The sequence below is a fragment of the Argopecten irradians genome, chromosome 14, assembly GCF_041381155.1.
Source record: "Argopecten irradians isolate NY chromosome 14, Ai_NY, whole genome shotgun sequence".
Lineage (NCBI taxonomy): Eukaryota > Metazoa > Mollusca > Bivalvia > Pectinida > Pectinidae > Argopecten > Argopecten irradians.
In genome coordinates this window covers 1,790,169-1,804,669 of record NC_091147.1, presented here as the reverse complement: position 1 = coordinate 1,804,669, position 14,501 = coordinate 1,790,169, and the positions used below count along the sequence as shown (strand labels likewise).

Genomic DNA, 14,501 nt, shown 5'->3' with positions numbered 1-14,501 from the left:
TCCGTATTAGGCAATGCAAGGGCTAGTTTTGACAGGTTACATTGTATTTGAGAGCTATTATACAAGTTTTAAGAATTGCGATGAAATTAATATGTGGTGTTTTTCATTAACTTGTTGGATTAATATATAGTGCTGAATGGTATGCTTTACCTTTGATGATGTGTTCTCCATGTAACAAATGTAAGCTTGCCATATACACTGTATATATTACATGACTATTTCTGTGTGAAATTATGATTTAAGCTTCAATCCATAGTTTTATTTTCTTGCATTAATTGCTGGAGATCTTGATCAGTTCATATCACAGAAAATGACCTTCATTGCAAGTTTGTTTGCTTACTTTGAACAAGTACGCATATCATATATAACAAAAGATAATTTGTTCTGGAAATGAATTGTTTGATAATTGGATTTCGATGAATTGTCACATGTACAATATTATATATATTTATATATGGAGATAAACAGAAAATTAGAAAAGTTATGTGAGGGTTTAAGAGTATACATATACTGCAGTGTTGGGTTCTACTGCAGATCCACAGTATAATATGTAAATCAATATTAAAGTTCACTACATTACAGACATTTGAGAGCAGCCAGTGTGTTTATAGATCTATAAATGTCACAGAAAACTGGATCCAATGTATCAGTACAACAGTCCTGAGAACATGACAGTGAATCTGATAACCCACCCTCTCATACTAATGGTTGTACTGCTAGATCTCCATCAACGTTTTGTCATATCATTCCAGAATTTAGATCAAGATATTTATGATTGGTTTGGTTCAGATTATTGTAGTTAAATAACCAAAGTCATGTAGCTATATATATATATATATAGGATGTGACAGATTCAAATTGATGGAGGAAAGCCGAAGAATCTGGATAAACATCTCTGACTAGCAGTCATCAGTACCTAGCATTAGTCTGCCCTAGATTGCATGGGATTCAAACTAAGAGCTGGGTGTGTGTGTTTAGATTATATTAGGTTGGTTCATCTAATTTTGACTTGGCCACCATATATGGCCCCTTGATATTTGTGCTGTTTGTTTAACATTGAGACATTTGATAGATACTGTCATGTCCTTCACTCCTTTGGAAGTATATACAATGTATATGTATACATCATAGCACTTGAATAATTACAGTACAAATTGACCAATAGGGTATCGGTACTGCTCAAGAAGAATATCATGTACTTAAATGGGATATAAGTTAAGTGTTGAACATGTACGCATTGGTTGTCATATTTTTGACATGCATTGGTGTGTAAAATCATACATTGGGTGTTCGAGCATATCCAGTGGTGTTCGTTATCGCAGTTACAATGTAATATACTTGAAAGTATCTGATTTAATTATACAAAAAGATTAATTTGGAAGCTCTTGATTTAGTGATTGGCAGCTAAGAGAGTAAGCCCTATGATAGTGAACCATACTTCATTTACATATTAAATGTTAATACAGCCTCCCAAAACATACAAAAATTAACACTCACGACATATTGCATACATCACCCTGTCTGTTAATTAGAGGACGTCAACTTTATTAGGTCACCTGAGACGAAGTCTCAAGTGACCTATTCTAATCGCCTTTTGTCCGTCGTCGTCCGTCGTCCGTCGTGCGTCGTCCGTCGTCCGTCGTATGTCCGTAAACAATTTACATTTTCAACTTCTTCTCCAAAACTGCTGAAGCAATTTCAATGAAATTTTGCACAAACCTTCTAAGGCATAAGGCCAATCAAAATTGTGAATTATATGATCCTCACCCCCCAGGGAGCTATGGGAGGGGCCAAAAGGGGGTAAAATTGACTAAAATTTCAAAAATCTTCTTCTCCATTCATAGATGTGATGGAATTAAATACTCTTCATAGATAGAAAGGTCCTAAGGTCCTTTACAAAAATTGTGAATTATATGACCCTGGGGTCTCCGGTTTCCCCCTGGGGAGGGGGTTTAGTTTACTATAGTTTATATAGGGAAAACACATTTTTGAGTATTATTTGATCATTTGTAATAGGAAATGAGTCAAATATTGTCAGAATTATCAGTATGAGATGGCTATTGAATCCTATTAACCAGTTTTCCATGACTGACCCCCAGGGGCCTTAGGGGCGGGGTCAAAAGGGGTCAAATAGGCTATAACTTCAAAAATCTTCTTCTGAAATTCTGGAAATGGTAGAATCACATACTCTTCATAGATGGAAAGGTCTTGAGGTCCTTTACAAAAATTGTGAATTATATGACCCTGGGGTCTCACGTTTCCCCCTGGGGAGGGGGTCAAGTTTACTATAGTTTATATAGGGAAAACACATTTTTGAGTATTATTTGATCATTTGTAATAGGAAATGAGTCAAATATTGTCAGAATTATCAGTATGAGATGGCTATTGAATCCTATTAACCAGTTTTCCATGACTGACCCCCAGGGGCCTTAGGGGCGGGGTCAAAAGGGGTCAAATAGGCTATAACTTCAAAAATCTTCTTCTGAAATTCTGGAAATGGTAGAATCACATACTCTTCATAGATGGAAAGGTCTTGAGGTCCTTTACAAAAATTGTGAATTATATGACCCTGGGGTCTCATGTTTCCCCCAGGGGAGGGGGTCAAGTTTACTATAGTTTATATAGGGAAAGCACATTTATGAGCATATTTTGCTCAATTTTCATAGAAAATGTGTCAAACTTGTTTAGAATTATTAGCCTGAGATAACATTTTAATATTCTATATTGGTCCTGGTCAACCCCCTCGGGGCAGAGAGGCGGGGCCAAAAGGGGCAAATAGGCTCAAACTTTAAAAATCTTCTTCTTAAATACTGGAAATGGTAGAATCTAATACTCTTTATAGATGGACAGGTCTTAAGGTGTTTTATGAAAATTGTGAATTATATGACCCTGGGGTCTCATGTTTCCCCCTGGGGAGGGGGTCAAGTTTACTTTAGTTTATATAGGAAAAACACATTTATGAACATTATTTGCCTATTTTTCATAGGAAATTTGTCAAACTGGGTTAGAATTATTAGCCTGAGGTAGCATTTTAACATCATATCCATATTGTTCATGGCTGACCCCCAGGGGCCAGAGGGGCGGAGCCAAAAGGGGTCAAAATGGTAATTTCAGAAATCTTCTTTTTGAATTCACAGATTTGATGGAACCAGATACTCTTGATAGATTGGAAGGTCTTAAGGCCCTTTACAAAAAATTGTGAATTTCATGGTCCTGGGATCTCAGATTTTCCCCTGGGGAGGGGGTCAAATTTACTATAGTTTATAAAGAAAAACACATTTAGGAACATTATTTGCTTAGTTTCATAGGAAATTAGTCAATCTGGGTTAGAATTATTAGCCTGAGATAGCATTTTAACATCATATCCATATTGGTCTTGGCCGACCCCCAGAGGCCAGAGGGGTGGGGCCAAAAGGGGTCAAAATGGATAACATTTCAAAAATCTTTCTTCTGAATTCACATAATTTTCATAGATTAAAAAGTCAAATTTATAAAATCACTGACTGACTTCAAGGGCCTGATGGGCCAATATTATGTTTATATGCATGTCTTTGGTTCATTCTGTATCTGAAATCAGGTGACCGTTAAGGCCCATGGGCCTCTTGTATAAACGTACAGTATCCTCTGAAATTTTGTGTACATTTTATAAGCTGACATTATTTGTTTGTTTTCAGACACACTCCTCCTCCTATCCCTGTACCACTACTAGGACTGCACCATGCCGTTCTTTGGGAGTTCCAAGAAGAGTCCCCAGGAACTGGTAAAGGCCATTAAGGACCAACTACAGGTCCTGGGCACCAAGTCGGCCAAAGGATATCAGACGGATAAAAAGGTAAAAACCATCACATTTAATTTAACCTGTTAAATACTTAATGTTGGTAAACCAGAAAGTGATAAATGGTGATATTTACCAGGAAGCCTGACTTCTAAATATAGGAACACTGTAAATGGTATTACATGTACATGTCATGTGTCAAAGGTCGCAACAAGTACAGACTGTCCTGGCATTTAAAATGCATCTAACCATCGTGTGTAGATATCTGCTTAATATGTTGGTTAGTAAAGTCAACTTTCTCTATTTTTCTATAATTTTTTCCAAAATATGAAAATTAACTTTTACGTTGAGTGTTGAGTATTTCTCTTTGATTGCGTTAGAATTGCCCTTTCTGTAGTGTAGTGTTTTGTCATATCTGCTAATTGCTGCATGATTAAGATCATATTTTGATTTGCATGTCGCTCCGTAAGTAATGCTCTCTCTTTGACATAGAATAGTTTACAACTGAGTGCCGTGGAGATCAGGACATGATCTCAATCAGAATGTATTTATACTGTAGCATTTTTTGGAGTTGCAGAAAAATAATGCATGAACAATATAGATTGTTCTGTACAATATTTCAAAGCTAAAGCTGTTGAATGACGATTGACATTGTGTTGCTAGGTATCTGAGGACCTGACGAAGAATCTTCAGGTGATGAAGACAATGTTGTACGGGAGTGCGGACTCCGAGCCTTCCACAGAGGTCGTGGCTCAACTGGCCGTGGAGGTCTACAACACAGGCACACTGATACTGCTCATCAAACACCTCATCCGTATAGACTTCGAGGTATTATACTGATCATATACTGCTCATCAAACACCTCATCTGTATAGACTTTGAGGTATTATACTGATCATATACTGCTCATCAAACACCTCATCCGTATAGACTTTGAGGTATTATACTGATCATATACTGCTCATCAAACACCTCATCTGTATAGACTTTGAGGTATTATACTGATCATATACTGCTCATCAAACACCTCATCTGTATAGACTTTGAGGTATTATACTGATCATATACTGCTCATCAAACACCTCATCTGTATATAGACTTTGAGGTATTATACTGATCATAATACTGCTCATCAAACATCCTCATCTGTATAGACTTTGAGGTATTATACTGATCATATACTGCTCATCAAACACCTCATCTGTATAGACTTTGAGGTATTATACTGATCATACAGCTCATCAAACACCTCATCTGTATAGACTTTGAGGTATTATACTGATCATATACTGCTCATCAAACACCTCATCTGTATAGACTTTGAGGTATTATACTGATCATATACTGCTCATCAAACATCTCATCTGTATAGACTTTGAGGTATTATACTGATCATATAAACTGCTCATCAAACACCTCATCTGTATAGACTTTGAGGTATTATACTGATCATAATAAACTGCTCATCAAACACCTTATCTGTATAGACTTTGAGGTATTATACTGATCATATACTGCTCATCAAACACCTCATCTGTATAGACTTTGAGGTATTATACTGATCATATACTGCTCATCAAACACCTCATCTGTATAGACTTTGAGGTATTATACTGATCATATAAACTGCTCATCAAACACCCTCATCTGTATAGACTTTGAGGTATTATACTGATCATATAAAACTGCTCATCAAACACCTCATCTGTATAGACTTTGAGGTATTAAATACTGATCATATACTGCTCATCAAACACCTCATCTGTATAGACTTTGAGGTATTATACTGATCATATACTGCTCATCAAACATCTCATCTGTATAGACTTTGAGGTATTATACTGATCATATACTGCTCATCAAACACCTCATCTGTATAGACTTTGAGGTATTATACTGATCATATACTGCTCATCAAACACCCTCATCTGTATAGACTTTGAGGTATTATACTGATCATATACTGCCGCTCATCAAACACCTCATCTGTATAGACTTTGAGGTATTATACTGATCATATACTGCTCATCAAACACCTCATCTGTATAGACTTTGAGGTATTATACTGATCATATACTGCTCATCAAACATCTCATCTGTATAGACTTTGAGGTATTATACTGATCATATAAACTGCTCATCAAACACCTCATCTGTATAGACTTTGAGGTATTATACTGATCATATAAACTGCTCATCAAACACCTCATCTGTATAGACTTTGAGGTATTATACTGATCATATACTGCTCATCAAACACACCTCATCTGTATAGACTTTGAGGTATTATACTGATCATATATATGCTCATCAAACACCTCATCTGTATAGACTTTGAGGTATTATACTGATCATAATACTGCTCATCAAACACCTCATCTGTATAGACTTTGAGGTATTATACTGATCATATAAACTGCTCATCAAACACCTTATCTGTATAGACTTTGAGGTATTATACTGATCATATACTGCTCATCAAACACCTCATCTGTATAGACTTTGAGGTATTATACTGATCATATACTGCTCATCAAACACCTCATCTGTATAGACTTTGAGGTATTATACTGATCATATACTGCTCATCAAACATCCTCATCTGTATAGACTTTGAGGTATTATACTGATCATATACTGCTCATCAAACACCTCATCTGTATAGACTTTGAGGTATTATATACTGATCATATACTGCTCATCAAACAACACCTCATCTGTATAGACTTTGAGGTATTATACTGATCATATACTGCTCATCAAACACCTCATCTGTATAGACTTTGAGGTATTATACTGATCATATACTGCTCATCAAACACCTCATCTGTATAGACTTTGAGGTATTATACTGATCATATACTGCTCATCAAACAACTCATCTGTATATAGACTTTGAGGTATTATACTGATCATATACTGCTCATCAAACACCTCATCTGTATAGACTTTGAGGTATTATACTGATCATATACTGCTCATCAAACACCTCATCTGTATAGACTTTGAGGTATTATACTGATCATATACTGCTCATCAAACATTACATCTGTATAGACTTTGAGGTATTATACTGATCATATACTGCTCATCAAACACCTCATCTGTATAGACTTTGAGGTATTATACTGATCATATACTGCTCATCAAACATCTCATCTGTATAGACTTTGAGGTATTATACTGATCATATAAACTGCTCATCAAACACCTCATCTGTATAGACTTTGAGGTATTATACTGATCATATAAACTGCTCATCAAACACCTTATCTGTATAGACTTTGAGGTATTATACTGATCATATACTGCTCATCAAACATCTCATCTGTATAGACTTTGAGGTATTATACTGATCATATACTGCTCATCAAACACCTCATCTGTATAGACTTTGAGGTATTATACTGATCATATACTGCTCATCAAACACCTCATCTGTATAGACTTTGAGGTATTATACTGATCATATACTGCTCATCAAACACCTCATCTGTATAGACTTTGAGGTATTATACTGATCATATACTGCTCATCAAACACCTCATCTGTATAGACTTTGAGGTATTATACTGATCATATACTGCTCATCAAACACCTCATCTGTATAGACTTTGAGGTATTATACTGATCATATACTACTGCATTCATCAAACACCTCATCTGTATAGACTTTGAGGTATTATACTGATCATACTGCTCATCAAACACCTACATCTGATAGACTTTGAGGTATAATACTGATATACTGCTCATCAAACACCTCATCTGTATAGACTTTGAGGTATTATACTGATCAATATAAACATGTTCATCAAACACCTCATCTGTAATAGACTTTGAGGTATTATAAACTGATCATATAAAACTGCTCATCAAACACCTCATCTGTATTGACTTTGAGGTATTATACTGATCATAATACTGCTCATCAAACACCTCATCCTGTATAGACTTTGAGGTATTATACTGATCATATACTCCTCATCAAACACCTCATCTGTATAGACTTTGAGGTATTATACTGATCATATACTGCTCATCAAACACCTCATCTGTATAGACTTTGAGGTATTATACTGATCATATACTGCTCATCAAACACCTCATCTGTATAGACTTTGAGGTATTATACTGATCATATACTGCTCATCAAACACCTCATCTGTATAGACTTTGAGGTATTATATACTGATCATATACTGCTCATCAAACACCTCATCTGTATAGACTTTGAGGTATTATACTGATCATATACTGCTCATCAAACATCAATCTGTATAGACTTTGAGGTATTATACTGATCATATACTGCTCATCAAACACCTCATCTGTATAGACTTTGAGGTATTATACTGATCATTATACTGCTCATCAAACACCTCATCTGTATAGAACTTTGAGGTATTATACTGATCATATCATCTCATCAAACACCTATCTTAGACCTTCGAGGTATTATACTGATCATATACTGCTCATCAAACACCTCATCTGTATAGACTTTTGAGGTATTATACTGATCAAACATGCTCATCAACATTCATCTGTATAGACTTTGAGGTATATTATATACTGATCATATACTGCTCATCAAACACCTCATCTGTATAGACTTTGAGGTATTATACTGATCATATAATACTGCTCATCAAACACCTCATCTGTATAGACTTTGAGGTATTATACTGATCATATAAACTCCTCATCAAACACCTCATCTGTATAGACTTATGAGGTATTATACTGATCATATACTGCTCTATCAAAACACCTCATCTGTATAGACTTTTGAGAGTATTATACTGATCATATACTGCTCATCAAACACCTCATCTGTATAGACTTTGAGGTATTATACTGATCATATACTGCTCATCAAACACCTCATCTGTATAGACTTTGAGGTATTATACTGATCATATACTGCTCATCAACACCTCATCTGTATAGACTTTGAGGTATTATACTGATCATAATACTGCTCATCAAACACCTCTCATCTGTATAGACTTTGAGGTATTATACTGATCATATACTGCTCATCAAACACCTCATCTGTATAGACTTTGAGGTATTATACTGATAATATAAACTGCTCATCAAACACCTCATCTGTATAGACTTTGAGGTATTATACTGATCATATAAACTGCTCATCAAACACCTCATCTGTATAGACTTTGAGGTATTATACTGATCATATACTGCTCATCAAACACCTCATCTGTATAGACTTTGAGGTATTATACTGATAATATAAACTGCTCATCAAACACCTCATCTGTATAGACTTTGAGGTATTATACTGATCATATACTGCTCATCAAAACACCTCATCTGTATAGACTTTGAGGTATTATACTGATCATATACTGCTCATCAAACATCTCATCTGTATAGACTTTGAGGTATTATACTGATCATATACTGCTCATCAAACACCTCATCTGTATAGACTTTGAGGTATTATACTGATCATATACTGCTCATCAAACACCTCATCTGTATAGACTTTGAGGTATTATACTGATCATATACTGCTCATCAAACACCTCATCTGTATAGACTTTGAGGTATTATACTGATCATATACTGCTCATCAAACACCTCATCTGTATAGACTTTGAGGTATTATACTGACGTCATATATACTGCTCATCTAACACCTCATCTGTATAGACTTTTGTGGAAGGGTATTAAAAACTAGCTGTTACTACATATATAACTGCTCATCAAACATCTCATCATCCTGTATAGACTTTGAGGGTATTAATACTGATCATATACTGCTCATCAAACACCTCATCTGTATAGACTTTGATGGTATATATTGTATATACTGATCATAGTACTGATCATCAAACACCTCATACGTGTATAGAATTTGGCGGGTATATCCTGATCACCAAATCAGTGAATATTTAATATGGAATTGATAGAAAAGTTAGTCTTGCTGAAATCCTTAAATATTGGCTTTAACAAAATAAGCATATCAAAATATTCAACATGTCATGAATTTCATATTTCGCTACAGCCATTTTAGAATTCTGTAGGTAAAAAATAGGCTTTTAAAACTATTTTTCAAAAAGCATTCAAAGCAATGTAATCATGTGGAGAGGGCATATTTAGGTTTTGCCTGCTGCCTGATCCAAATTAAATCTTTTGAAATGCAAAAAATTCAGTAGGTAATAAAATATAAGTATCTGCAGTATCTTATCTTGATCCTATGTATTTAATTATTTAAACAACAAGTCTGCTTTATCAAATTGTATTATAAGGTCAATGTCTCATTCAGTACTAGTAACTAGGTTTTGCCAATGAAGAATTACCAATTATCACTGATTTGCAATAATCACCTTAATTAATTCTTAAAGCTTTTCTGCATACTTATCAAAATTACAAATTTATGTGCATTATATTTGTTGTAATGAGCATGTGTAAAGCCTAATGTTTGAACTTTCTTGTCTGTTTTATCTCCAGGGTAGGAAGGATATTGACAGAATATTTGCCAACCTTTTAAGACGACAGATTGGTACACGGATGCCGACTGTGGAATACCTCTGTACAAAACAAGAAGTCCTGTTTGAACTTTTAAATAAGTATGTCATTTTGTAATACTGGCTAAAAAAAAATCATTTTAGGAAGCGCAAACATCATTTATAATTACTAAAGTAAAAAGTTTGATTATACAAGAGAGAAAAGTAAATGACAGTAAGATTTTGACTAATCAAAGTAAATGGCAGTATGACACACACAAAAAAAAAAAAAAAAAATAAAGTTTTAGCATGAAATAACCTTTCTATAGCCTATTTTACATTTATTTTATCACTGTAAGGTTTGGGGAGATTGCCTGAGGGATATGTAAAACCGTTATTGTGGTATGATCCAGTAAACTAGAAATTATAAGGAGTGTTAGGTTATCTGTGTAATTTATTTTGTAGGTATTGAGGAACCAAGAAATAAGCCTTACTGGGTGGACGTTATGCTGCGGGAATTGTTGTCGGCATAGAGAGTCTCACCAAAATACTTCCTAGATCATGAAATCCTTTTACAAATTTTTGTTACGTTTACGTTGAAAATGTCAACATTTGATATCAGCCTCTGATGCATTTTCTACTTTTAAGGTAAAATTATGTGCATTTTAGTACATTTCAAATGGTTTTTTAATTTAGGAACATAACTTTAAATGATTTAATTTTTGTGAGATTCCACTTTTCACATTATTGTGCGAGTAAACATCATTACATTAAATCAAATATTTATCTAAACACATTAAATGAAGGCACTATTTTCAATATGAGCCCTTGCATTTTTTGGGCATGAATTTATCTTAAAAGGAATATATGTTGAAAATAACGAATTAGCAAAATATTTATACCGGGGGTATAAAGTGGTATACATAGATACTATTGGTTGTAATTGTTTCTTCTGAACAAAAGAAATGATTTTACAAAAAAGTCTGTGCTCTATTTGACCCAATAAACACACAGGGATTTTTAAAATAGAAAAAAATGAAAGGTTGCTAAATAAGGCTAAATTATTTCAAACCTATACAGTTTTGGTCTTAATTTATGCCTGGGCAATTGAAATTGAGGCCTCAAAAGTGGGAGGGGCGCTTATAGGGACATGTGCACTTATTGGGTGAAATATGGTATATTGTTAGAGTCAATTTATTGTATTTAATCATTACCAACACCTAGAAAGTTTGTATTTGTTCATTGTTAGAGTCAACTTATTGTATTTAATCATTACCAACACCTAGAAAGTTTGTATTTGTATTTGTTCATTGTTAGAGTCAACTTATTTTGTATTGTAAGAGTCAACTTATTGATAGTATAGTCATGTAACTCTAACACCTACAAAGTTTGTATTTGTGTTCATTACCAACTACCTAGAAAGTCATTGTTAGAGTCAATTTATTGTATTTAATCATTACCAACACCTAGAAAGTTTGATATTTGTTTCATTGTTAGCGAGTCAACCAATATTGTAATTTATATCATTACCAACACCTAGAAAGTTTGTATTTGATTCATATTGTTAGAGTCAACTTATTGTATTTAGTCATTACCAACACCTAGAAAGTTTGTATTTGTTCATTGTTAGAGTCAACTTATTGTATTTAATCATTACCAACACCTAGAAAGTTTGTATTTGTTCATTGTTAGAGTCAACTTATTGTATTTAATCATTACCAACACCTAGAAAGTTTGTATTTGTTCATTGTTAGAGTCAACTTATTGTATTTAGTCATTACCAACACCTAGAAAGTTTGTATTTGTTCATTGTTAGAGTCAACTTATTGTATTAATTACAATTACCGAACACCTAGAAAGATTTGTAATTGTTCATATGTAATAGTCAATTTATATGTATTTAATCATTACAACACCTAGAAAGATTTGTATTTGTTCATTTTAGAGTCAACTTATTGTATTTAGTCATTACCAACACCTAGAAAGTTTGTATTTGTTCATTGTTAGAGTCAATTTATTGTATTTAGTCATTACCTAACACCTAGAAAGTTTGTATTTGTTCATTGTTAGAGTCAACTTATTGTATTTAATCAGTTACCAACACCTAGAAAGTTTTGTATTTGTTTCATTGTTAGAGTCAACTTTAATTGTATTTAGGTACATTACCAAACACCTAGAAAGTTTGTATTTGTTCATTGTTAGAGTCAACTATATTGTATTTAATCATTACCAACAACCTAGAAAGTTTTGAATTTATTTGTTTCATAGTTAGAGTCAACTTGATTGTATTTAGTCATTACCAACACCTAGAAAGTTTTGTATTTGTTCATTGTTAGAGTCAACTTATATGTATTTAATCATTACCAACACCTAGCAAGGTTTTGTATTTGTTCATTGTAGAGTCAACTTATTGACATTTTTTGCTGCAATTCAGGTACACAAACTTATTTGTCAACAGTTCACAAAAATCACCTAGAAAGTTTGTATTTGTTCATTGTTATCAGTCAACTTAATTTTCTAATTTAGTCATTACACCAACACCTAGAAAGTTTTGTATTTATTCATTGTTAGAGTCCAACTTATTGATATATTAGTCATTACCAACACCTAGAAAGTTTGTATTTTGTTCATTGTTAGAGTCAACTTATTGTATTTAATCATTACACTAGAAATAGGTTTGTATTTAGATGTCTTATGTTCCAACTTATTGGGTAATTTAACTCATATACCACAACTAGAAAGTTTGTATTTGTTCATTGTTTAGAGTCAACTTACCCCCCCCCCCCCCCTCCCCATTGTATTAGTCATTACCATAACACCTAGAAATGTTTGTATTTGTTCATAGATTAGAGTCAACATATTGTATTTAATCATTACCAACACCTAGAAAGTTTGTATTTTGTTCATCAAATTGTTAGAGTCAACTTATTGTATTTAGTCATTACCAACACCTAGAAAGTTTGTATTTGTCTCATTGTTAGAGTCAATTTATTGTATTTTGAGTCATTACCAAGCACCTAGAAAGTTGTATATGTTCATTGATTAAGGAGTCATATTATTGTATTTAATCATTACCAACACCCTAGAAAGTTTGTATTTGTTCATTGTTAGAGTCAACTTATTGTATTTAAATCATTACCAACACCTAGAAAGTTTGTATTTGTTCATTGTTAGAGTCAACTTATTGTAATTTAGTACATTACCAACACCTAGAAAGTTTGTATTTGTTCATTGTTAGAATCAACTTATTGTATTTAAATCAATTACCGAACACCTAGAAAGTTTGTATTTGTTCATTGTTAGAGTCAACTTATTGTATTTAGTCATTACCAACACCTAGAAAGTTTGTATTTGTTCATTGTTAGAGTCAACTACATGTATTGTATTTAATCCCATTACCAACACCTAAAAGTTTGTATTTGTTCATTGTATAGAGTCAACTTATTGTATTTAATCATTACACCAACACCTTAAAAGTGTTGTATTTCGTTTCATTTCAGAATCAAAATTATTTTATTTAATAATAACTATTCACTCTAGAAAGTTTCTATAAGCCAAACTTACGTTCTAGAGTCAGTTGCAACTACCAGAAGTTTAGTCAGATAATTAAAACGATGTCAGAGGAATTCAAGCACTGTTAATCTGTATATAAACACATAAATCTAGAAAATATTTCGTTGTCGCTCCTTACAAATTGAATTTTATAAAAACCATACATTGATCTTTCGATTACAGCATTTAAGCACTGAGAGTACTTACAAAGTAAGTTTAGACAGATAATTTAACCCTCATGAGAGGAATAACAAATCAGCGTATCTGGAATTACAAGATCTAGGGAAAGCCTATTCCATTGACTGACATAATTGAATAGAAAATATTGTATGTATTACAGTGCTCTTAGGGGAGTAATTACTCAAGTCGATGACAGAAATGATTAAATATGTGTGTGTTACCAGTACTTTCTAGGAGCTATCACTAGAGGTAGGATGACATTAATTGATAAATATTGTGTGTTACAGCTCCTAGGGGAGGTTATTACTAGAGTAGACTGAACATCATTGATAAAAATCTGTGTGTTTCAGCTACTAGGGGAGTTATTACTTGATCCGACATAAATGATAATTATGTGTGTAAAGGTACGAGGGGTGTTACTACTAGATGACATAATTGGATAAATATTGTGTGTTACAGCTACTAGGGGAGTTATTATTACTAGACTTGATCATAATTGATAAATATTGAGTGTG

The 14,501-nt window shown here is 33.4% G+C and overlaps 1 protein-coding gene across 1 annotated transcript in view; it reads left to right on the top strand.

The window, feature by feature from the left end:
• The window catches only part of LOC138308087 (protein Mo25-like), a 38,857-nt gene that overhangs the window by 7,306 nt on the left and 17,050 nt on the right, over window positions 1-14,501 (top strand). Inside the window, exons 2-5 of the mRNA XM_069249036.1 lie at window positions 3,675-3,832; window positions 4,439-4,603; window positions 10,259-10,377; window positions 12,655-12,688. Of these exons, the coding sequence (XP_069105137.1) occupies window positions 3,719-3,832; window positions 4,439-4,603; window positions 10,259-10,377; window positions 12,655-12,688 (432 nt within the window). The 5' untranslated portion in view covers window positions 3,675-3,718. The remainder of the gene's footprint in view (window positions 1-3,674; window positions 3,833-4,438; window positions 4,604-10,258; window positions 10,378-12,654; window positions 12,689-14,501) is intronic.